The sequence below is a fragment of the Battus philenor genome, unplaced genomic scaffold (genome assembly GCF_028537555.1).
Source record: "Battus philenor isolate CCGP_79_NKW_IND1 unplaced genomic scaffold, ilBatPhil1.0.hap1 SCAF_14, whole genome shotgun sequence".
NCBI lineage: Eukaryota > Metazoa > Arthropoda > Insecta > Lepidoptera > Papilionidae > Battus > Battus philenor.
In genome coordinates, this window is record NW_027181676.1 from 13,708,871 (window position 1) to 13,735,623 (window position 26,753).

Here is a 26,753-nt window from a genome sequence, read left to right on the forward strand (position 1 = left end):
ATTGATTTTTAATTCTACTATGAAATCTCGTTCCAGGTGAAATACAGTTAAAAATTAATTGTAATAATTTTTCTTATTTCCTTAAGATTTATTACAGAAAATTATTTATGGCTTTCACTAAAAGGCGACACGTCTTTTTTTGTAATCATTTAATTTTATAGAACAGTTTGGTATGTAAACATCTAATTTTTAGGTAACTTTGCTAACTAAGAGTGACCACATATCTTTCAAATTTAAATAGAATCTTAAATATTTTTACTTAAATAGACATTGCAAATCGAAAACTATTTGGGATTTGGAAGATTTATAATCATTTAAAGTTTCATCGTGTTTACAAGTCACAAAATTTTAACACTACTAATTATTTACAAAAGTATTGTTTTGATACTCGTGTATTCCATTTTTTGACGTCAGTGAATCGTAATATTAGTTTTTATTTGTTTGAATAGTAGATGTGAACATACCAAGCCCAAGTTTCATTACGTACACTTAGTATGGGTTTTATCAAATTGTTTTAACATAATTTGTGTTAGCCGAGACGTGGTTAATCCCTTTCGTAAACAAGGGATCTTATAGATAACTGATACTATACATTTCTGTTTTACCGTGCTCTAGATATGATTGCTGGCTGTGTCTGGTGTACCACAGGGATCAATATTCGATTCTGTTTTGAACATTATTTATGTAAATATTATAATCCACGGTAAAGGTGTTTAAAATCTTATTAATATTACATATTCATAATCAAACCTGTTGATATTTACTGAGCTCTCAAAGTTACTTACATACAATCCCATTGTAATAATAAAAATAAGTTTCGATTAAACATAAGTAAATTTAACTAAAATAGTCAGCGCAAGACCGGTCATCTTAATATTTCAAGAAGACTTAGTATGCCTAGCAGTGCGTCACCAGCTAAAATGAAGCGAGATCGATGAAAAAAGAAAGAAAGAAACCAAACGAAAATTTTGAGAATCAAGGAGAGCAAAAAATTTCGATTTAAGCGTCCTTCTAGACTGTAAACGAAATTTAAATTGGCATATAGATAAAATAGTTGTCAAAGCGTTCCAGCTTTGGTATAATTGTAACCTTGTTTTAAAAGTATCAATTGATGTAAAATACGAAAAGACCTTTGGATGTAGGTGTACATAAAGAAACCTTTTTAATTCCTTAATATGCCCACAGATAAATCATCCAATAAATAATATGGCGTCTATGCTATATTAAACATGGAGAAAAAAAAAATAAGAAAAACTATATTTTTTTAGATCTTGCAATTTAACTGTTATTATAAGTCATGCTGTATGAAGAATCATTGGCAAAATATATTCCATAAACATATTAAGCTAATATTGTATAGTAATTTTACAAAATATACAAATTCGGGTGCATGCACCCCTGACATGGGCCTGTCTAAGTTTATTATAATCTCCTTATAAACTTGATAAGTACATCCAATTCTAGAAATAATATATTTAATAAACAAATTTAACATGCAATAAAATACTTAAAAAATTTTTTACTTGACATAAATTTTAAGTGAATGAACTAATAAAAAACAACTTTATAAAGAAATTGAGTGATTTGTTTGTACACATATTCAAAAATATTATTTTAATTAATAATTTCGAGTACGTGGTAGGACTAAAAAACTAAAAAGTGTTTTTTTTCAGAATGCGATTGTTGTATCATTTTTTTGTGCTTTATCTCCTAAAGCGTTATTAACCATAACATAATTAAAAAAAGAAATGTCAAAAAGTATGAAGTTTGCTGTCATAATAATAGAAAGATTATCACAGGATGGCATCCTGAGGATGCAAAAAATTCATTTTAAAATAGCAGTAGGTTTAAAAATACTTCACATGGATTTTTTAATTGATTTTCTAGGGTTAGCTACTATTTGCTTTATCAGCAGGTTACGGCTTGAAGTTAATGATTTAATGAATTTTTCCATAAATAAACGTATACAAGTGGACTAATTTATTTTTAATGTTTATAATATTTACGAATTATTTATTTTACTGAGCATAATAAACGGGTAAAGAATAATTTTAATAATTAGTAAATTAGCAACATAATGTTAAATAACTAATATTGATTACGTTATTCTGAATAGAAGTTTTTAAAACTTGACGTGCGAGCATAGATTAGGAAAGAAAGGAAATATTTAATTTGAATTATAAATGTTGACGACCTCGCACTAAAGGCCACCGGTTATCTTCATTGCTAATGTTGACGTCGAAGTAACAAGTCATTTTACGTCAAATCAAAATGGCTCTCAGAGCTAGCGTCACTTTTTTAAAATTAAATCCCTTGCGGCAAGCATCAAGGGTGAGTTGTAATTATTAAATTGATTAATCAAAGCGATTTAAGTGTTTTTTTGTATTTTAATATTGAGACAAATTCGAAACTTTAATTTTGTTCGTTAAACAGGAACCATAACAAAACAAATGTTTATTATACATGACTAAAAACACAAAATTTAAAATTATATTTATAATGTAAACTGCTAAACTTTTATTTACATTAAAATATCAAGTAATATATTTAATAGAATATTCAAACTTCATTTTTGAATATTTAAATAAGTCGGCAATTGTTATCTGTGTATTTATTACACCAACTTTATATTAGACTTTATTATGTCGTGTTTAGACAAAATTTTGAATGCATGCATCAAATAACTTCTGTTTACAATGTTTTTGTTAAATTCTTGATTAAATCTTAGATAATAAAAGTTGTTTTTTAGAATCTTAGTGGAATGAGAATATACAAACTGTTTTTAGTTATAACTGTGAATGTTGTATGTATAATAAATATAAATATTATTAAATTTTCTCCATTTTAACACGTTTGCTTTACGACACACCAGTGAGTCTGGCGTTTTTTTAATTGAGGCATGAAATGTAAATTATATAAAATGCAGATATTAATACATAAAAATTAGTGACTTATACCGTCTAGTTTTAGCGAAATAGCAAAAAGTCTTAAACCAAAAAGTTTTTATTAGAATTGGAACTCTCCGACCGGTTGAGCAACAGAGGCATGCGGCTTACATATGCGTTCTGTTTTTATTGTTGCGATATGTGGCTTATAGGGAAAGTATATGTTGAACCTATTACGCTGACGAGTGAAGTTCATGGTTTAAATGGTTCAGTAAGAGATGGCTCGCCGATGCGCCTCGTGGCTTTTATTTCTTTGAAAGATTATTTGTGGCTCACGATAAATTTACCCGAGTTCCATTTTGATATATTGTATTTTAAAATAAAAATGAGAAATTCAACTGAAGAACCAGCTTTGTCCGTCTAAATTGGCAGTGCAAGTGTGGCAATGTTTTGGAAAATAATTGAATAGTTGAAAAAAAAATTGTTTCTCATAGATTTCGAAATGACTGAAATTACAACAAATGCAACCAAGTGTAACTTTGTAAAAAAAAAAAAATTTACGTTTATTTAAATGTTTTTTGTTTGTCTGTCAATAAAAGGAATAAATATAGGCTGTATACTTTTAGTTTTGACATCAAATTAAATAAATCATTTATGACGTAAGTTGTATATAGGAATAAAATGTTGTTGATGCTCACAGAGTAAGCTAATTATTGTCGCGCACTCTTTATAAACTAAAACTATATTTGTAAAGAGCAACTGTTGAGTTTCTCGCCGGCTCTCAGCAGAACTGCCTTCGGAGCTGGCGGTAGCTTCCTGAAGGAACAACAATGCCAGTGCTATATTGATCGACGATCCGAAAGTGCTTATAACAGCCTATTCGAATAAAGAACATTTTGATTTTGATTTCAATAAAAATGTTAGTTTTTTTGTCTACCTTTTAAATAAATACCTATGAAAGTTTTTAAATTTTTATGAATATCTCGAACTCCTGTTATGTAGTTACACAAATTGATCCTTCGAACTTCGATCATAAATGTCGGCCTTAACAACTGCGTTGCAAGGCAAATTTTGTGGAGCGCCGATATATATTCTTGGTGTTGTTTCTCACTGCTTTCCAAATGACATTGACAGATTTCGCAGGTTGAAGGTTTTTTAGGATATTCGCTATCTTAAAAAACCTGGATGGGTTTTTTTTATATGGTTCCCGTTATTGGGGGTCTCTCGTACTCCCCCCATCCGATTTTGGGATAGGGCATTTGCATATTTTTCTTTAATAATTCTTTTTACATACTTTATTTCGTTTCTCTTCTTTTATACGTCATATGATCCAAGTTTCCTTTTTTTCATTCTATAATTCTCTAGCATTCTTCTAGCTTTAGGGTTGTAGGGGGAGCTTAGGCTCGGATTCCTACATACAACTATTTTACGGGTTTGAAAAGCCTCTTTGTTCTTAGAACCCTTCGGTGGTCGATCCATGGTGTGAATAGGCACCACCACGAGGTGAGCTCCTCTTAGACTGTCACTCGTTGTTAATACCAGCTCAGCATTCCGACATAAGGACGCCCCGTGGAGGGGTGAAACACGTGTTGAGTGATTTAACGGTGGCAGTTGTGTAATTCGCATTGTTTGCCGCATACCCATTTATCAGCGGCATGGCGGGCGGTGCACTTTGTTGCACGACTACCACTGCATGTGCGGAAGTGGCTAAATATTGGGCCTTTTTTTATTTAGGATGGACTTCCGCAAGGTACCGCCTGATTTCATTAAATATTTAAGACAAGAACGCCTGAGAGGATCGAACCTCGGCTTGGTGGGTTGCTATTGCCTGGCTAATATCACTACTACCACTTCGGAAGGCTTTATCGCTAAGACAAGAGGCAGAAGAAACTCCAGCAATACTTATATCTAGTACAGGGCTTCTTAAACTTTTGTCATTAACGACCCCATTTATGATTGCGAGTTTCTTGACGACCCCATACAAATATTAAAAAAAATATTTTTTGACGATTTATTTACTAGTACTACTAACAATATACATATACATATGAAAATATATGGTTTTAGAATTCGTTTTGAAACTTACAAAAATCTAAAATTTAAAATTGCACAAAAAATTACAAAAATGTATTTATATTACTTTTAAACCTTCAACAAATGAGCGTGTCTACACGCTGCAAGTTCACTGCATTTCGCCAATTCTAGTAAAATTGTGTTATAAAATGGTATATATAAATATTTGACATTGAAATCCCTCGACCCCAGAATTTTGCCACGCGACCCAAAGTTTAAGAAGCCCTGATCTAGTATGATTGTGAGTTGGCGTCCCATGTGATATACGTTCCAGCTTCGTTTCCGTTGAGACCGGTTGGTTATCAAATGTCGACGATGATGATATGCAATGTACGCGGTTTGTCTTAGTCACGTCGTTTGAAAACTCTAGTATGTTCCTTGATTGTATTTGTTCGGGAAATATTACGTCATCATCAGTTGTGTGTCGAAAAGGGGAATTCCACAGAAATATCATTTTTTATTTACACATTGGTGATCCCGACGTTATTCAATATAGAATTATTCTTAGGGTCGGTAAGTCATGAGGTAGTTACAACAGGAAGGTACATTTCCGTAAATTTACTTTACGTAAATGAACAGTTTTATTTCTGTGGAATTCCCCTTTTCGATGCGCCGCTGACAATGATGTAATGTTGCCCTTACATATTGTAGGTGGAAGCACCTACAATCATTGGATTTGTGTGTTGAGCAAAGGCGGCTTGACCTATAGTGCAAGGTGTGCAATGCACACGGGCGCTCCAAGAGACGGCGAAGCCCATCGTATTGGAAGCTATCTCGGTTCGCCGCTTAGTTTTGCAACATAGATATGCTACAGGCATAAAAACAATAAGTGTTATTCTGCCGTCATAAGGAAAAAGGCCGCAACTGACACCACACTGTACGCTATACCTACTTATAAAATAGCTTGTAATATATGAAAAAACTTTATTGTTACAACGGCAAGGTTAATAGTTGTAGCAGAGGGGGAGGGGTCAGACCTAGGGGGCGCTAGGGTTTCATTGCACACGGCGACGGAATTCAGGTCGACATCCAGATTTTCCTGGGGTACGTACCACGGCGTGCCCGTGGTCCTACGCTAGACCTAGTTCTGTATGACCTGGAGTCAGCAAGTCTGGGCTTAAAATATTTACGTAATAATTTTTGACAAACAAAATTACAAAAGGTCTTTCGTTATATGTATGCCATATTAGTAACATAATTAATCAAATTATTTATTCCATACGTTGCATTACTTGTACGTAAATAACTAATATTTATTTTTTAAATAAATATTTTTTACATCGTATCTTATTGTGCAATTTAGATTTTTGCCTATTATTAGTATATATTTGTATGAAAGGGTACCAAGTTTTGTTTCGCGTCTATGGCTCGACGTCTTAGAGATGACCCTACTTGAACATTTATATCGTACGTGCTCACAACTAAGACAATTCTCTTCACTTGAAACACTTGCCTCAGTCTATTATGCCTATTCAATACCTTATGTCTTCTAGTAACGAGATCATAACAATTTTTTTACGCTAATATATAATCTAGTTTGGTTTTTATTTGCAAATACAATTTGATTTTTGTAAATTTGTTTTAAAAAGTTGAGCAATGGTAGCCAAGTGATACAGGATTGAGATTTGCGAACGTGGTCGCGGTTTCGATTTCGGGGATACAACCTTATATAATTCACACTGCGCATTAATTATATAGGATTGCCACTGCTTATAAACAAGTTTCCAGAGGATGAGCAGCGTTCTCCACGTACCATAATACCACGATCATCAATCCGCGTACGCGTGGTGATTATGGTATATCCCCCCATATATTTCTTTGTGGAGGCCTATGTCATGCATTAAACGTATATAAGCTGGAACGACATCTAAAAAAGTTTAAAATTTTGACATTTAAATGTTGCCACATATTTATTTTATGAATAATGAAAAAAATTGTGAAATAAAATCAGTGTATATATGTACATTTTTTCGACTACCTTATGTTTGATTAAAAAAAGGTTATTTTTCTTATCAACAATAATAAATAAATTCATAGTTTTAAATTACTAGAAGCAAAAAAATTAAATAAAGAATATATAATCTGTATAATTCTTCAGCTCCTATCCACTAACACGAGGCCGGATGTATCACAAAATGGAAGCAACATGTCCGCCTTTCCCGGAGCGAGGGCGCCATATGTGTCAGATTTGACGTTTCTCAACGAAAACAGCTACGACCCCATCCCTATATATCGAGTTTTGGACAACAGCGGAGAAATTATCGATAGAAATCAGGAACCGAATATCGATAAGGAGACATTGATTAGAATGTATAAATGTATGATTCAAATGAATCAAATGGATAAAATATTATATGAGTCGCAAAGGTAAAATATTTTTTTTATAAAATGACACAATTGGCACTATCAGATTAATTGTAGTCTTCTAGTTCCCGTGTTCAATTTAAATTTCAAATTCAAAATATCTACATTCAAATACTCATTTACATGTGCTTTTGTATCGTCGAATATTTTAACATTAGAAATGGTAAGCTACCGCTGGCTTTGAATGCTGCTCTATTGAGAAGATCCGAGCAAAACTCAACAGTTGCTCTTTTAAATGAAGCTTAAAGATTTTTAATAAATACATTATAATATCAACCATGTAAATGAGTCAACAAAACAAGTTTCACACATTTAGGTCAAGTAAAAATTTTTAACTGCTAGATCGTGTAACGTAGGATGGTTAATTCTGAGGATCAGTGATCACGTGGTTACCATGAGTGTTAAGATTAATTTTTAACGGATTATATAACGGCTCTTTTATATATTCTATATACGATAAACAACACAAATTCTCTTGAAAGAAAATCTCGAAGAAACTTCTAGAACCATAAGACTTAGAGACTTGAAATTGGGTAAGAATGTTGTTTCGCAGTAGAGGGAGCATTTATTAGCAGTGTCTCTCTTAACCTATAGCTCACAAGCAAACCCACAAAAGTTAAAACAGGCAAGCAGGTTAAAAAGCAAGATGAAGCAAGCTAAGGAAGCTATTGATGAATAAAAATTATTTATTTATTCAATAGACAAGGTCGCATATCGTTCTACATGACAAATTATGGAGAAGAAGGCATCCACACGGGCAGTGCATCTGCCCTCTCTCCTCGGGATCTGGTCTACGCGCAGTACAGGGAACTTGGTGTTCTACTCTACCGTGGAATATCCGTTGTCGATATGATAAACCAGTGTTACGGAAACCACGAGGACCTCGGTAAAGGGAGAAATATGCCAGTACACTACGGGAGCAAGGAACTCAACGTTGTAACTATAAGTAGCCCATTGGGTGAGTTGAATCATTAGTATTATTTTGTAGCATAAACACAAATATACCATTGCGGCTCTCTTTAAGGTAATGCTCGGATCATATACCAACCGGCACCATGTTGTGGGCTACCTAAGGCTTTTACAGCTGCATCGGTACTGAGTTTACAGAGCGGAAGAGTCCGTGAACTACATTTAAAAACTGAAGCTGGTAGGGCGTCTACCAGTTGCATGGGGGCGCTGGCATGTTGCTAAGACTCTTCGCGGTAGAGCTTTGACGGGGTGTGTTGCTGGAGTGTGCTTGCGGGTTGGAACGGCAGCGTGGATCACAGACGAGCTGAAGAGGGATCCGGATCCAACCATGGTTCGCCCACGCTGTTCGCGATTAAGGAGCGGGCAGCCGCTCATTAAAAACGGGTGTTGTGGTGTGATGGATGATGTTTTGTTCTGTTGTGTAGAACGCAACAACCTGTGTGATGTATTGGAGGTGCAGTGCTGATGTTGCTGAGTGGTTTGCGCTTGCAGTGTTGTGTCTGCAGGGGGTGCGGTGTGGCGAGTGTTCTGTGGGAACCATCTGATGGGCTTGAGAACGTCTTTAGGATGTTTCTTGGTCTGCACTGAGGTGCGGTGGGAGTAGCGTGAGGCGCTAGCTATTAGGGGATTGGGATGTGCGGAGGCCGACTCAAAGTAAGTTTTTGAGCTAGCCAGAAAGAACTTTTGGATCCAACCGGCACCGCGGCGGTTCTCGATAAGATATAACTCCGAGCAACGGACTCCAAGCACCACACCACACGCTGCAGACACTTACAACACAGAAGCGCTACTCCCACAACATCTACAACCACTGATCCTTACTATGTCGTCGATCCGCTTAAAGACTAGACATAAATTATAATTGTACCCGCTATATGCGTAGGCATTTCGTTAACAAAAAAGTGATGTAACTCTACTACGTGTATGATAATCTAATATATAAAATTCTCGTGTCACGGTGTTCGAACTTGAACTCCTCTGAAACGGCTTGACCGATTTTTACCAAATTTTACATGCGTATTCAGTAGGTCTGAGAATCGGCTACTATCTATTTTCCATACCCCTAAGTGATAAGGGTGGTCCACCCCTAAATTTTATTTTTAATTTTTTTAGACAATTTTTTTGGTTTTTATTTTATTATGATACAGCGTACAAGAATACATACAACCATAAATTTTCACCCCTCTACGATCAACCCTTATTATTTATTTGTAAATTAAAATATCATTTTTTTTTTGCAAAACAACGTTTGCGGGATCAGCTAGTATATAGTATATATGTATACACCTATCCCCCGATTTACACGGTAGATACTCGTATGTTCCTGAAAAAAACGTGTAAATCGAAAATTTTAAATTTTCAAGTCAAAACCATGTAAATCGAAAAACTTGCAGAAAATGCATAATTTTGCTATTTAACAGTTGTAATTTTTTTCAATATTTTTAGGTGTAAACAGAAATAAAAAAAAAAATGCATTGACAAGTTAAAATGTTTAATATGTTACGGAAACACTGTATTTTTTTTAATTACAATACATTAAACAGAAGAACAAAAAATAAAACCAAAGGTGTTTTATTATCCTTTATCACTGTCAGAAATTACTCTCATTCTTTATTTCGAAATCGAAGGTTCGAATTCACTTTCATCACTCGAAGTTATTTGTGCAGATTCGATGTTTGAAGCAGAAATATTTACATTATGAGAGATGGTAATAAAATCGGTTATTAAAACAAAAAAAACTTATTTGGAAAACAAGTACCGTGTAAATCGGGGGATAGGTGTATACGTATAAATCTGTACTGTTAAACATTATTAAAAACTGTGCTGTTGTTGAGATTCTTCCTGCTTCTTCTCCACAAATATAACAACTTGCGAAGCATTTTGAAATTCATGTTTACCTTTATATTGGCAGCCACACAGATGCCACAAGCGGTAGGAGCCGCGTACGCATTCAAACGCACGCCGAACAACGACCGTTGCGTCGTCTGTTACTTCGGTGAGGGAGCGGCTTCGGAGGGCGACGCCCACGCTGCCTTCAACTTCGCCGCCACCCTTGAATGTCCCGTTATCCTCATTTGGTACGTATATATAAAGATGGTGGATCGAGGAGCCAAGGTCGCGGGAAATCGCTAAAAATCAGTCCTTACATTGAGTGTTTAGCTAACACAGTCAGGGGCGGCTTAACCTATAGTGCCTGGCGTAAAAATCAGGGAGGAAACCATAGCCTCCCTGATATGCGACGAAAAAACTAAAAAAGAGTTCATTCACCTCTGTAAAAAAATTATAGGAAAAGCAATAGATAAAAATAAAGACTAAAAAAGTAAAAAATTGTAAACAAATAACACAAAGATAAAATAAAAGTAAAATAAAGTAATGTGATATAGAATAAAAATAGAATATAAGTAAAAAATGTGATATAGAATAAAAGAAAATGTAAAAGTAATGAGGAATGAATGAAAAGTGATACAGAGGGAAAGAGAAAGATAGTGGAATTGTGAAAAGAAAGAAATGAACGACAGATAATATGAAGTATGAAAGAAGAGAAAGAAAAAAAAGTATGTGAAAAAAAAAATTAATGTAAACAAAAAGTCCCTGTCCCACATCAGATAGGGGGTACAAGAGGCTCCAAATAATGGGAGCCAAAAAAATACCTATAGTGCAGGGTGTGCAATGCACACTGGCGCCCTCATCTAAGGACGCGCCGCGGCGTTCCCTGAGACAGCTAAGAGCATCGTCTTGGAATCTATCGCGGTTCTCCGCTTAGTTTCGCAACAGAGAACAGGCATAAAAAATGAGTGTTATTCAGCCGTCATAAGAAGAAAATCCGTAACTAATACCATACTGTAAGCTATACCTACTTATAAAATAGCTTGTTGGAATTTGAAAAAACTTTCTTGTTACGAAGGCAAAGTTAATAGTTATAGCCGCTGTGGAGGGAGGTGTCAGGCCTAGGGGGCACCAGGGTTTAATTGCACACTGGCACTACACGAGCTAGAGTCGCTCCTGAAATACAGTGATGATATAAAGATTAAATTCATTCATTCATCATAACAAGATGATATCATCACGATATAAGTTCCTCAAGTATTACTACAGTAGCTGCTACACTTGGATAAAACTTTAAAAGGATGTTGAAAATGTCGCCATAAGTTCATGTTATTCTCGCGGGTGTATAAATAGCCTTTACTTATCTTTACAAGTATTTCGTAATGGTGTTCCGTATGGAACATACGATTTGCTTCACAAACAGTCTTTCATTTAGGATATGTAACCTCTACTAAAGTACCTGAATATTCCATCGTAAGCGGTTTTCTGATCTCCTTATCTACCCACCACCAACAATTGTTCAGGAGTTTCACATCGTTTCAGACGTAGTTCTTCTCCTGCTGAATATAGAGCTCCATAGATTTCCTTCACCAGTTGGAAACGACCTGGTCAGCATCTTCCAATGACTATAAAAAGATTGTCTGTCTACAATATGGGTGGATTTCCTGCTTGTATATCCGTGGTCTCCTTTCCGGAAAGTTAGTGGGACCACTAACTTTTTTTTCGTGATCACTTTTATAAACGTACACAAACGTATTAGAAACAAAATAATTAAACAAAAACAACGTTTCCGCTCTGAAATCGAAGTTGAAATGGGGGAGAGGATTCAAGAAGGCAGCATCGTCTCCCATATGGTAGAAGACAAAAGTCGTCCTATGTTAGAATTCTCTAAGAAAGTAGTACAAATATGCAATAGAAAATAATAATACTCAGAAGTCAGCTCAAAAAAGGTCGAGCAAGATGTTTAGTAAATAGTAAAACGGAATAAAATTGCCATAATTGTATAAAAATAATGTGATGATGTAGTAAAATGTGGTCTAGTAACGAAGATGAGGAAAGAAAGGTGATGCACGGGTGACGAATTAAATGTGAAGAAAGATAGAGATTGTGAAGGAAGAAAGAAGAAACTGAATAAACGCATAAAATGAAACAAAATATTTACCCGAGTTGTAACTTCACTGCCCAACACGGGGGGAGGGGGAACGTGAGGTCCCTAAATACGGATACCCATAAAAAATCATTAAAACGTAAAATTTAGAAGGTTCTAGATGTACAGTGAACTAGAGAGAGAGAGAGATACATACTAGTTTTATATAGGTAGAGGTCCACTGAAATGCATAAGCTTCCGCCAAAAATCAAAACGATGAGTGGTCTTAGACTGCTTGCATCCAACAACCTTCGCTAGAGCCTTAACATGGCTTTCAAACTAATTTCTTTAGTTCACTAATTTTAGTTTGATATGATAATGTATCGTCATTTCAGACCATAGACACCTACTGCAAGGCATAGGCCTCCCGGATATCATTATTGCCATGCTTGGCAGGGGGTTGAGGATCGCAGTGCGATATGTACACAGAGATCGCTGCTGCCCATCCTCTGAAAACTTCTTGGCAATCTTATAGATGTATAAAGTGTGAAACTGTATCACAGGTATCGAACCAGCGATCTGCAATTGCAAGTCGTAGCTCTCTACCGCAGCTACCACTGCACCAGCTTTAATATGTTGTTACACACATTATTCAGTATTGTTTTAATCCAGGGGTCGCCCACATGCGAAACTCTGATATATATGACACTTGATAAATGTACCAGAATTAACTTTTTAAATTTGAGCCATTATATCAAATAAATCATCGGAATAACTGAGAAATTTACGAAATATATATGATAATCTAATATATAAAATTCTCGTGTCACGGTGTTCGAACTTGAACTCCTCTGAAACGGCTTGACTGATTTTTACCAAATTTAATATGCGTATTCAGTATGTCTGAGAATCGGCTACTATCTATTTTCTATACCCATAAGTGATAAAGGTTGTTCACACTTAAAAATTTTTTTTTATTTTTTAACGAAATTTTTTGTTTTTATTATATATTTGTTTTCATTATAATTTTTTTTTATGATACAGCATACAAGATACAACCATAAATTACATGACACATGACATACAACCATAAATTTTCACCCCTCTTCGATCAACCCTTATTTTTTATTTGTAAATTAAAATATCAATTTTTTTTGCAAAACAACGTTTGCGGGATCAGCTAGTGTACATATATTATTAATTGTTCAGTAGAAACAACGGTTATGCGATTTCGACGCCATCATCTGAACAGTACAAGGGGGACGGCATAGCGGCGCGGGGACCAGCGTTCGGGATCAGCACCGTCCGTGTAGACGGAACAGATGCCCTGGCTGTTTACAACGCGGTGGCAGCAGCTAGGAAGATAGCTGTCACCAACAAACCTGTTCTGGTCGAAGCTATGTGCTACAGGTCTGTCTTTTATTAAACTGTTTTTTTATCTATTCCCACAGGATACCCGGTGTCCTTTGATTTACAAACTTCCTTCATTTTATTTATCTCACAATATTTTACTTATTTTAATTTACATTATCTCTATATTACCATCATATTTACATAAATACAATCAAGTTACGGGTTTTTGGTTCCTTTTTACATTTTTTTTTGCTATATTTTGGCTATATTTTACGTAATTCTTTACTTGTTTTCTTATCTGTCATTAGTTAGACAAATACATTTTAGTTCAAGAACCTCAGCTCTGACGTTTACATTTTAGGGCTACCGAAACCGCTGTACCGCGCCTTAGGTACATGCGCGGTTAGATAGGGGAGGGGAATCGTTTGAACGATGCGTCGACTTATACAGACCACGAAGTATTTATGCCTTTATTCTAAGAAACTGATGAATGTTAACAAATCATCTAAAAATTATAGCATTTAGCTGGCAGTTCATTGTTTGAGTTGATGTAATTACTACTATCTAATACGACTCTTATACTTCTTTTTTATGTGGCCCCCACTAGTGGGGACCTTTCTTTCCACCCCCTATATTGTTAGGAACAGGGTTTTGTTGTGGCAATAATGTTTCAGTTCTCTTTTCATTTTTGTACAGTTTATTTTCTCTTCTTATTTTTATTCATCACCTTACATGCTATACTTAATCCTTCAGTTTAGGTTTATTTAATTGTTTACAATGTATTACATTTTTACTTATATTATTTATAATATACATATCTATAATTTTGGCTTTTATACATCGCGGAACAGATTGGTCCTAAAACTTGTTGCATGGCTGTGACCAATGTCGTTTACACGCACGGAAAACTAAACTCATGTTGGTATTTGGGTGGTGACGTGTGTGTGAAGAGAGCAGCAATAGCGATGATATACTCGGCATTCGGAGGGAGAGGGGGAGGGGCTTTACTCAGCCTCCACCTTTCCGCGCTTTTATTCCATCTTCTTAAACATTTAGCAGTAGTAGTCCATATAAAATTAATTAACTATATCGTTCAAGTTGTATCGCTTCTAATCTTTATTTAAGGTAAATTTGATAACTTACTTTATCTATATGGTTACATTCTTCTTTTCACACGTGGGCAACCTAAACCAGCTCTTTTGCTTTTTTCCTTCTAGAGCTGGACACCACTCGACCTCCGATGACAGCACCGCTTACCGGCCAGCAGCAGAAATAAAGAAGTGGACTGGAGAAGAGAATCCTGTACAAAAGTTACGACTGTACTTAGAGAATAAAGGTGAGAAATACAATGGCAACTTTTGCTAACAATAATATTTAAGTATTGTGCATTAGCCAGTATTTCATTATTTTCACTGCAAGGCATAGGTCTCCACCAAAAATAGCCATTTGGAACTTCCTGAGACCATGATTATTTCGTCAATCCACCTAGTCCTAGTCCTAGAGGTCCTGAAAATTTTACTTTAATATTTCTGGTAATTTCAAAGATTCTTACAAGTTCTTGAAAACCAAGCGTTACCTTGTGGAAATCCATCCTAAGTAAGAAAAGGACCAATATTTAGCTACTTCCGCAAATTGCAGTGGTAGTCGTGCAACAAAGTGTACCGCCCGCCACCGTTAAACAATTTAACACGTGTTTCACCCCTCCACGGGGGTGTTGAGTGGTTTATCGGTGGCGGTTGTGTAATTTGCATTGTTTGCCGCATACGCATTTATCAGCGCGCTGGCGAGCGGTGCACTTTGTTGCACGACTACCACTGCATGTGCGGAAGCGGCTAAATATTGATCCTTTTCTTACAATCATATAATGTTTATGTCTATAAATACTAAAAGACCATATAGTTAGAGTACCTTAAAAAGCCACATCAGCTGATAGACGCCCACTGCATGGCATATGCCTTTCCCGAAGATCACCATATTGAGCAGTCTTGCAGTATCCACTTCTAAAGACTTTCCACGACCTTATATATGTCGACGGTCTACCTAGTAAGGTCCCAATAGCCTTCGATTAAATTCATTTTAACCCTTTATTTGTATGTCAGGATAGTAGATAAAGGAAAAAATAAATCAGACAGTGTGGTCATAGATGTAAATGTGGTAAGTGTATAGCTACCATTTGATGTCAATTAATGTATGATACACCTTATCAAAAATTAATGGTGTCAGAAATAATAAATAACCTTGATTATGTGGTCATATTGATCATAAATAGTCATAGATCATATCTTAACTTTTTAAAAATCAGTTGTTTACAAAAATGTGTGACTACCCTACAATAATAATTTTAATCCATTGCAAATTAAAAATGTGATTAATCTATGTTTGGCATTTCTGGTTGATAATTCTTTTTAGATTAAATATCTATTCATATTCCATTTTACTTTAATATTCTACAACTTTTTGGAGGCACTTCCAATTCTAAAAATTTGATTACCTTAAAAATAATTAAAAGTTAATATAGAAAATATGGTAGAAGTCAATGTGTATCTTAAATATAAGACACACATAACGCAATGAAATACTAAACTAAGTAATTATTAAAATAAGGAAAAAATAGTCAGATACCTTCCAATACTTTTCATAATGGTGTGTTTAAATTTTGGCAATTAATGAAATCATTAATTTGGGGTGAAACAGTTATAAAGTTCAGTATACTCAAGCACTATTCCGGTTTTCTGTATTTACCTAAGTTGTTTAAGTTAGGGTGCTATCAATAATGGACAAACGAAATATGTAATCCAAACTAGAAAAATTCAGATATTGCTCAGTAGGTCTGGTCAATTTGTATCACCGTTCAAGATCTTCTGCAAAAACACTACGATGATCATAGATCACTAATTATCACACAAAAGTATGCCCAATACTAATTAATGAATAATATTCATTAATTTTTTGTCTCTTCTTTATTCTCTTCCAGACATGTTCAATCTAAGATAGATGTTTTTATTTATTATTGTGTATATACGAGTATGTATATACACATTATTGTTGTATGTACATGTTAACTACCTGCTACTTGTCGCTCTAATTCTTTTCTATGGTTGTCCAGAACAAATCTTCTCGACTGATAAGATAGCCCATTGTATTTTTTGTTTGTATATTATATGACATGAACAATAAAGAGAATTAAATTTAATCTCTATTTATATGGATCATTTGTAAGGTTACTGGGATGGGGATGCAGAGAAACAAAGCGTATCTGAAGCAAGGGATATCGTAGTAAGAACCATGCAGGAAGCGGAGAAGAAGAAACGTCCACACTGGAAGGAGATGCTCAATGACGTTTATGATGTCATGCCCGCACGGCTAATGTAAGTATTTTTAATATCAAGAGTTATACTCTGTTTCTTCACCAGGTCATGTGAATGAAAATCAATCAGCTGATACAATCACCGCCAGGCCTCCCACAATAATTATCACAATTACCAGTTTTGCTGTGCCTACATCCAGGGACTTCCCGTAACCTTGGCTATGTCATTGATCTACCTGATGAAGTTTCTAGAATCATTTGGCCCTAATGACAGGAATCACACTATATTATTTATACATCAAGACAGTAAGAGTAGAAAAAGAATATGTAAAAGAGGAAAGAAAGTTGAGAGGTGAATTGAGCTTTTTTGGTATCAATTATGTATGGTACACCCTAGTCAAAAATTAATGGTGTCAGAAATAATAAATAAAGTAATGATAATAAAGAAAGAAAAATAATTTTCAAAGTTCAGATGTCCCTGCAGACTGTATTGTTAGAAGTTATTGGTATACATTCCAATATCAAAAATAAATTAATGTAACATATTTCAGAGTGATCAATTTATTCAGGTGATAAAATAACGCTTTTAAGTAATGCTGACAAATGAGCTATATCACCCCCTTTAAAACATTTATCATCAAAATACAATTATAAGTGACCACATTTTTTAATGATTAAATGTGCAATAAATTTGGTGATGTAGCTATTTAATAACTTTTACAGTATGAACTGTCAAAAGCGTTAATTTAAAAGCAAACTGTTAACATTTAATAATTCAGTCATCATTATTGCAATAGAATGTCCGCCATTGGACAAAGACCACTCCCATAGACATACATTTAATTTTACGTTTTTGCGACATTTTAATGTTACGAACATACTAGAATAGTAATCCGAAAAATGAAATGAAACCTCTATTTATATACGGTTTTTGTATATCATTGCATTAAAATAATGGTTTTATATTTAGATTTGTTTGAAAAATATATCGTGTAAAATATATATTTTGACATTTACAAATTGAATTGCATACTTTGTTAAAACACATTGCACTTCATTTTCAGAAAACAAATGCAACAAATGGAATCACATTTAGAAAAGCATGGAAAACATTACCCACTCAACCAATATCAAAACGAATAATCTCCTGAATCGAAAAACAAAAAACAAATCTCATTTATAATTTTAGGGTGTTACTGTTTTTATATTTAAAAATAAAGAATTATTATATCACTTAAATAAAGAATTATTTCACAATTATTATATCACTAAAGAGACAATCGGCTAATTTCGGCTTCGTAGAGCACTATGTGTCGTAGAGACACAAAAAAGTTTGGGGAACTCTGCCCTAGTTGAATGTTCCTTCAATCCTTGTTTACATTCGTTTTGTAAAGATGGCGCCACAAGTTAAAAAGGGTGATATTGGGGGAAGGCCCCCATTGGGATCAAAAGGAACAAGTCCTGTACTTCTCCAGCATCTTCGAGCGTTCCATATACAAGTACGACCCCGTCACGAAGCGACACACTCGCTCTGTCCTTGATAAGATTATATTATCCTTAAATCATTACAATTTTATACAGGATGATTAATTCATAATTATAGTTGCAAGAGCTTTAAAGGGATTACAGTACAACGACAGAAACATAAACTTCTCATAGTACAAAATCTGCAGCGTCAAATAATTTAACTTTAATACGTAGTATTTTGAAGTTATTCGAATTTCGAAAAGGCTTTTCCTTTTCACATTGTCATTGCATTATTTATTATGTCTTAAACTATATTTTGGATATGGTGTACATTAATTTACAACAACTCTGGGAGATACAAATAGAATTAATAGAAAATAAAAAGTTCAAGTTAAGGCGTGAGAAGTATTTTCGAAAAAAAAATTCCAACAAATAGTAAAAGTATGGTATATAAAAGCATGGTAGATTCTTCCTAGAACTGGTAGTCTTAGTGGTAATAGCAACACGAAGTCCAAAGTAGAAGTGTGTATATTCATTTCTATTGTCTCATGTGAAGTTTCGGCTGTTAGCCATGCGGCTTTTACAGCTTTATCGGAAACGAGTTCACGGAACGGAGGGGTCCGTGAACTGTATAAAATTAAAGGATTCGAGCTTCCGAACCCGTATCAGTACTCGGCTGGAAAACGAGAAAGTTACATAAGTAGTGGCCGCGAGATGGTAGCAGCGGGGCTCACCCAGCCAGCCCTCGAGGACACAAACCCAGCGCGACCCAGTCGGCTGGCAGAACTCACGGCTAGCGCGCCTGTCTGGTCAGTGTTACTGATAGTGGACTGAATGAGGAGTTAAGTGTGGAGGGCAGCGTGGACCACTCGACAATCTAAGGAAAGATACTGATCCTACCTCGGATCGCCCACGCTGTTCGCGGCGGCGGCGTCGGGAGGGCGACGCGGTTTACGTAACGGACGGTAGGCAGTGTGTTGAATGATCTTTGAGCATCGCACGCGTTTTTTCGTGCGGTGAGCGGTCGACAGTGGAGTGGTTGCTGTAGCTGGTGAGTTATCGCTTGCAGTGTAGTGAGTGTCTGAAGCGTGCGGTGTGCGGTGAATGGATTATGGGAACCCTGCGATAGGATCAGTAAGGACGTCGTTAGGACGCCTTACGAGGTTTCTGAAGGAAGTGCCGGGGGTGTAGCGAGAGGAGTTCGTTATGAAGGGGTTGGTTCGCTAAGAGGCCTTCGCGAAGTAAGCCTTTAAGCATGCCTGGAAGAACTCTTGGATGTGTTTATTCATCAATCTTAGCCTATATTTATACCGATTTAAAATTATATAAACAATGTTCAACCAAAATCGTCAGCCAATCACGAGAAGAGAGATATTGTAGAGCGTTCTCTTTCGCACGATGTATATAAACAATTATATTTCTGTGGAATTCCACTTTTCGATGCGCTGCTGATGATAACGTAATGTAGTTCCTACAGGCAGGCTTATACAAACCAAAGAGCAAATACAAAATCCTCCACTCACAGGCATAGACCCGGACTAGACTGCACATAGACATAGACTGCACTTCTCTTTGGTTCAGAACTGTACAATATATCACTTCAAAAAAAGCCAAGTTAATCTACAAATAACCAACTTGTAGATTAATATTTTTCCTTAATATATGTAATCAATCACATCAAATAATGCAATTTGTGAGCTTATTGTTAATAATACAATTTAAGGAAAATATGAATTAGGCAAAAATATAAATTTTAAATATTTAGTTAAAGTTTTTATTAATTAAATATTTTATATAATAATTCTTGGCACTGAACAAAAGTGCTAATTCAGTGCAACTTTGGCGTTACTATAAGTATTCATATATATTTATTTGTAAACTTACTTAATATATACAAATCTATATTTATTAAGTAAGAAGGAAGTAAATAATTAAAATTAATTAGAATATTTGTTTAAGATCATTCTAAACATCATTTCTATATTTCGTGTACTGTCTTTTAAACGATACAAACAGCTGTCTAATTTGACATATTATTGTTTACAAGTATAATTTTTTGTATTTATTTTTAATAGAATTCGATAAACAGGGGAATTATTTTAAGAGCAGATCAATTAAAATCCAAAATGTCCATTATTCGTACAGATGTTACAGCTGTTAAACTTTTTGAACAATTTGTAATAGCAGGTACTAAAATCAAAATATTCAAATTTTTCTCAAAAGATTTGTTAACTACACATTACAATATAATTATATTTATATTATCATAATACGACTGTGGCTGCCATAAAAGTAGTTGTTTAAAGTATTTATAAGTTAATTTTCACACTTGAGTCTCATACAAAAGCATGTTATCATAACCTTTTAATTTTTATATGCTATAACCTAGACGCATAAATGATCAGCGCTGTCCTATGATACAGGCCTCCAAAAATACAAATCCTGATTAGCAATGTGTTGTTAATCTTCTTGTTTCCAAGTCCAAAGACTCCATAGTAATTTCACTAACAATTTTTATTAGACAGTAATGTATGTACAGTGTGATTGGTTATTGTATCGAGTGAACGAAGTAATTGTAAGTGAAAAAAGTATTGTTAATTGCATATTAAAATTAATCATTGTTTACCACCTAGTCAAGTTTCATGAATCCGAAACTTTTATAAAAAGTTATACAAGAATGTATATATGTTATTTTATTTTTTAACTTATCTAAAAGTCGATTTGGGGACTTTGTGAGTTTGACTAACCTAGAATTGATGCTATGACAATCCAATGTCCCTCACCTTCTTGGAAAGGGTGTTGGATGCTTACATAGTTTTGCAGACAGCTTATTTCGCAAAGTCTAAGAAATAGATATACCTTTTTGCCAAGTTTGCACATTATTCTGTAATAAACCACCTGCTGATTTTATAACTACCTATCCCTGCAGACTGTACTGCTAAAAGTTATTGGAATGTTTCATTTCAATAGAAATAATAAATTAATGTGATATACTTATATAGGGTGATTGAAAATTGGTATAAAAGTACAATACCCTTTTCTTTTTCTTACCAATGAGCTAAATATTCACCCCTTTGAAATTGTTACACCTATAATCATATCAACATGCATGTATATATATATATATATATATATATATATATATATATATATATATATATATGTTGCATTTGATTTATGATTGAATTGATTAGTTGATGAGCCATTGTTGTTCTTTATTTCAGGAATAGGCAGTTCCTTATATGTTCACAAGAAAGACACAGGAAAGTTAGTTACAATACATCACCATATACTGCAAAGTCAAAAGGTGTATGGAATAGTACCAGATAAGAATAGATCAAAGTTGTTAATATTTGGTGGTAAGCAGTATAGAATTTTCACCAGATCGAATTTAGAACAGAACGCATTTGATTTTTCACCGGGGATAGTAAATTGCAATGATTGGCTGCATAGCGGCGTCTGGTTAGCTGATAGAGAAATAGCTTTATTGACTGCACATAATGTTGTTCAGGTAAACATAAAAAATTAAAAGATGAATTTTCTTAAGTTAAAACTGAAGTAATACACAGATAATATAAGCCATGAATTATTTCTGTAAATATCTATTATTTATCATTCATCCATCATAATGATATAGCTTGAGTGATCAAGTGAAGGTCAATTTAGATCAGCTTGGCCAGATAAACTTGGAACCCCGATTTCAAAAGAGTACATTTTTGAAAATACAGAATACACATTTATATTACTATCATGAGTAAAATGCCAAATGCCAGAGTCCACTCAGACAGAAACTAAAGAGCTCCCCCGTAATGGCTTCCCTTAACTTTAGGCTCTTAGAGTTCACTACAAACGCAAACGGGTTCATTCATACATTCATGTCTGGTGATAGACGGCTACTGCAAGGCATATCACCTCCCCCAAAGATCTTCACAATAATGGTTTTATGCTGCATGCATTCAGCGATTACATGAAACCTTAATTATGTCTTTGGATCACCTAATAGAGGGTCTACCCTTGCTGCATTATTTCATGATAAATAATTAGGCAGCTAACAGCTAGATAACAAAATTTAATATTTATCTCTATTTTACTCTACACAAAGTGTGGGAGACAGCTGATTTTTGTATATGTGAGAAATTGCCATCTATTTACAAAAAATTACAATACTTATGGTATCATCAGGTATATTCCTTCAAGTAGGGGGTTGAGAAGGCAGGGATCATTTAAAAAATTACATTCCATTTACTAATAGATACTCGGGCAATGTTTTTGACATGTTAAAAATACTATGAATTAATTTTAAGAAATTAAATACAGTGTTGGTGACACGAAACGGAGGCAGGCAGTTAGAAATTTCATGTGCACAAATTTTGTTAAAATTTCTAACTTGACTAAGTTAAAGCCAGATTCAAGCAGTTAATGATTGTGTCTTTACAGTGATAGATTGTAAGTTTTATTTGCTTGTTGATCTCAAAAAGGGATGCATCAGCTAATTTCACTGATTTCTGATCTCAACTATTAATATATAATAAGAGTCATAAGAATTTATGTCATAAAGGTAATTGACCTTATTACCACAGATATATAAAAGTAATGTCATTTTTACAGATATGGGACACAACAAAATCAACTATCATATCACAAAGAATTAGTAATGATAACTCTATACTCTACAGCGGCCTCCTCCTTCCATTGTTGGATGATGTACTGGTTTTCAACGGCACTGTGTTCTCGGAAGTCATCATATCCAGATGTAAAAAAGAACAATCGCTTCATCATCTGGTCGGACATAAAGTATGTTATCATGTTATATTTAAAAAATATTAATGTTGACATCTTTGACTAATTCATCAATTAAGACGGTGAAGTATATATTAGGGGGACAGGAAAGTAATGTCGCTTTCTTAAGTTAAATTCACACGACTACATTTTTAACAAGTTTTTATTTCTAATCAACAATATATTCACCTTCGTTATCTACAACCTTTGGACATCTAGTTTACAAATTTTTAATGCGGGGGTGGTAAAAATCAATCGATTTTTCTGTAAAATATGTCGACAGAAACTACATTACTTTCCGATCCTCCTCATACATGTTGATTGTTTGAAGCTATAAAAGTTATATAACACGCTAAAAAATATATTATATATATTTTTTTTTTAATGCGGCAGGCCAGTAACTTCTGACATTATTCTGCGGGGATAGATAGTAAATAATAATTAATTTTAATATGTTGTTAAACTTTTTCTTATATTATAATTTCCATATATTGATGGCAAACAAGATATACATTCACTCATATAAAATTTTAACACCTATAACCAATCGTCCTGTATTATTTGAATATATACAGGCCTATGAATATGTTAAAACTATTGTTTAAAAGTTATACATAATGTAAAAAAATATCAGCAAGACTATTTAGTTCACTTCTAAATACTTTTAGCTAAATACCACATTGACTTTATATTTTTGCCATTGTTACAGGGTGTTATATTTTCAATATCATGTAATCCACAAAAAGGTATAATTGTTACAACATCCGATGACCGATCGGTAAGGATATGGTCACTAATTAGCACAAATAATGATTACGAAACCGCTAATTATTGGGACAAATTAGCAATCTCTTGCATTTATGAATTATATGGTCACTCAGCAAGAGTTCTGCGAAGCTGTATTACTGAGGAATATATTATCTCTGTTGGTGAAGACTCAGGTATCTGCTTCTGGGATGATAAGGGAAAATTGTTGAGAAAAATTAATGCACACCATAACGCACCTATATGGTCTGTGGATGGTGATGAAAGCCATTTAATCACTGGAGGTGGAGACTGTTCAGTAATACTGCATCCCTTGACATTAGCAACTAATTATTGTAATTCTGAATCATTAAAAATAAACGAAGGCAGTCCTAAAAAATTGGTTTTCACTGCTAGAAGAAATATAGTTATTCTAGAAGAGAAGGGAAATTTAATTTATTGTGATATAAATGAGAAATCTGAGATAGTATATAAATTGAAACATGAATCTACATATGTTATGCTTTGTATTTCGACGTGTAAACAAATCATTGCAATAGCAGATATGTCTGGGAATTTGGATGTTTTTGTTGAAAACTGCAAAGGTCCGGCTAACATTTGTAATATATTTAGTGCGAAATTACCAATAAATAATATTTTATCTATGAACTGGGCCGGTAATAGACATTTAATACTATGTTCTGGGAATGGAGATATATATGTCATAGCTTCTTGTGGTAGCAATGTAGAAATCGTTTCTAAATTTTCTCTTCCGCGTTGCAAAGAAAGATGGCTCACAGCGGCAGCTATGGGTTTTGATAACAAGCTTCTAATTGTTGGAGATAGATGTGGTAATATACATTTCTATCAAAAAGACACCGATCCAATAAAAACTTTTAGCAAAGTCCACGGTAGGTACGGACCTACGACTTTAAATATAAAAACGAATGAAATGATATCAACTGGACGAGATGGAACTGTCAAATACTTTTCTATAATCAATAAAAATGACGTGTTTCACATAAAATTAACAAGTTCCAAAGATGTAGGATTTCCGTGGGTAGAGAAATATATCGAACCCCATAATAATCTAATTTGTGGCTTTCAAGAGAGAACATTCTTAATTAACGACTTAAAAAATAATTCTAAAGTTATAGAAGTGAATTGTGGCGGTGGTCACAGATCCTGGGATGTGATACGCTATGTTGATAACATAAATGATAAATATGAAGAAATAATTAAGTTTATATATTTAAAAAACTCAGATGTTAACATAGAAACATTTCAGTTGAGCAAAATTGTATCTAGAGATATTATATGCGGTACGCATTCAAAAGAAATTAATTATTTGAAATCACATAAAATAAATATAGATGATAATGTGATGTTTCTTATAAGTGGTGGTGAAGATACAACTTTAAGAGTGTCGAGTGTAACAGGAGACTTGAATTTTCGAGACGAAGTCATTCTAAAACAATTATCAAGTGTCAGAACTTTGAAAACTCATCGACTTGATAGTGAGAAACTGCTCCTTATATCTGGTGGTGGTAGAGCGCAGATATCTATAAGAACAATAAAGTTTAACGTAAAAGATGATGAAATCAAAGTAGCTGTTGAAGATTTAGTAGATTTTTTAATTAAAGGAACAGACAAAGAGAGGAAAGGTGATAAAACATGGCGAAATTGTTCAGTAGATTTCGATCCAGAGACAAGAATTATGGATTTGGAAATAATAAAATTCGACGATAGACTTTTTTATATTTACGCAGGTTGTTCAGATTCGTTGATACGAATTTTCCAATTTAAATACGATACAGTAGTATCGTTTAAATCTGTAGGAACGTTAAACTATCATAAAACTTGTATACTAACTACGCATTGGTTAAAACATTCAGATAAATCTATACTTATTTCTTGTTCAACAAGAGGCGAAGTGTGTTTCTGGAATGTTACTAAAACAAATGAAGGTACAAATACAGATGACAAACCATTCTTTACAACAACAGCTAATAAATCTGGAATTAATTGTTTTAAAACGAAATTTATATCTGAAACACAGTTACTAATAGCTTCCGGTGGGGATGACAATTCCATTCACATAAAATTACTTAAAATCAATGATGATTTAAGTTCAGTTAGTGTAACCCACAGTTGGGAGTTCGATAAATATCATAGTTCGCAGATAACTGGACTTATTATACATGATCACGTTATAATAACAGCATCCATTGATCAAAGAGTTACAGTTCTTAAGATAAACGAATCAGAAACATCAGTGGTGTATTTTTATCAAAAAACAACAGATGTCGCTGATGTTCAAGGAATAGACATAGTAAATTACAATGAGTAAGTAGCCACAAATGTTCTTACAGTATCCGTCGATGAATATTACACATCGACATTTGGAAACAGACAATCGGCTAATTTCGGCTTCGTAGAGCGTTATCTCTGTCGCACGAAATACAACGACCGACAAAAGGTCACATAGGTAGTGTGGGACATAGATAGTGCTCTACGAAGCCGAAATTAGACGATTGTCTCTTTCCAAAGTTCGATGTGCAATATTTATCGCCGGGTGCTGTAATAATTTTATATAAAGTTAATTATGTAATCTAATGTGTGTGCGTGTGTGTTTGTGTGCGTGTATGTGCAAGATGACCTTCACATAAAGTCGTCTGAGGGTGGATCCGGAGCCCACGATATTCACAATTAGGGGGTGGGAGGCCGCCCTCGGAATTAGATACGCTCGCAGAGACGGTAGCAAGGTCCTTTATACCTATTCGGACCTATGCTATTACTTCACGGGTGGGAAAGATCACCATCTGGTCATTTCGTATATCTCAAGGTACGAGGCATGGGGGTGGAACTTTATATGCCTCAGCGCAACGCTGGTTTTCCG

At 34.3% G+C, this 26,753-nt stretch overlaps 2 protein-coding genes across 2 annotated transcripts; both read left to right on the forward strand.

The window, feature by feature from the left end:
* The first annotated feature begins 2,219 nt into the window (after positions 1-2,219).
* BckdhA (Branched chain keto acid dehydrogenase E1 subunit alpha) lies at positions 2,220-18,086 on the forward strand. The gene is made up of 8 exons (XM_068777895.1): positions 2,220-2,331; positions 7,057-7,325; positions 8,024-8,280; positions 10,204-10,369; positions 13,414-13,614; positions 14,775-14,893; positions 16,778-16,925; positions 17,929-18,086. The coding sequence occupies exons 1-8, from the start codon at positions 2,272-2,274 to the stop codon at positions 18,005-18,007; spliced, it is 1,299 nt and encodes a 432-aa protein (XP_068633996.1). The 5' UTR covers positions 2,220-2,271; the 3' UTR covers positions 18,008-18,086.
* A 2,351-nt stretch (positions 18,087-20,437) lies between these two features.
* Positions 20,438-26,204, forward strand: LOC137918557 (tRNA (34-2'-O)-methyltransferase regulator WDR6). The gene is made up of 4 exons (XM_068761380.1): positions 20,438-20,518; positions 21,556-21,842; positions 22,940-23,125; positions 23,820-26,204. Exons 1-4 carry the CDS (start codon positions 20,458-20,460, stop codon positions 26,202-26,204), a joined length of 2,919 nt encoding a protein of 972 aa, XP_068617481.1. The 5' UTR covers positions 20,438-20,457.
* Positions 26,205-26,753: the final 549 nt, after the last annotated feature.

Coding starts and splice junctions, on each gene's coding strand:
- BckdhA (XM_068777895.1), top strand. CDS start 2,272: ATGGCTCTCAGAGCTAGCGTCACTTTTTTAAAATTAAATCCCTTGCGG. Junction 10,370..13,413: donor TGTCCCGTTATCCTCATTTG/GTACGTATATAT, acceptor TTAATTGTTCAG/TAGAAACAACGGTTATGCGA. Junction 14,894..16,777: donor ACTGTACTTAGAGAATAAAG/GTGAGAAATACA, acceptor ATCATTTGTAAG/GTTACTGGGATGGGGATGCA.
- LOC137918557 (XM_068761380.1), top strand. CDS start 20,458: ATGTCCATTATTCGTACAGATGTTACAGCTGTTAAACTTTTTGAACAA. Junction 20,519..21,555: donor TGAACAATTTGTAATAGCAG/GTACTAAAATCA, acceptor TCTTTATTTCAG/GAATAGGCAGTTCCTTATAT. Junction 23,126..23,819: donor ATCATCTGGTCGGACATAAA/GTATGTTATCAT, acceptor CCATTGTTACAG/GGTGTTATATTTTCAATATC.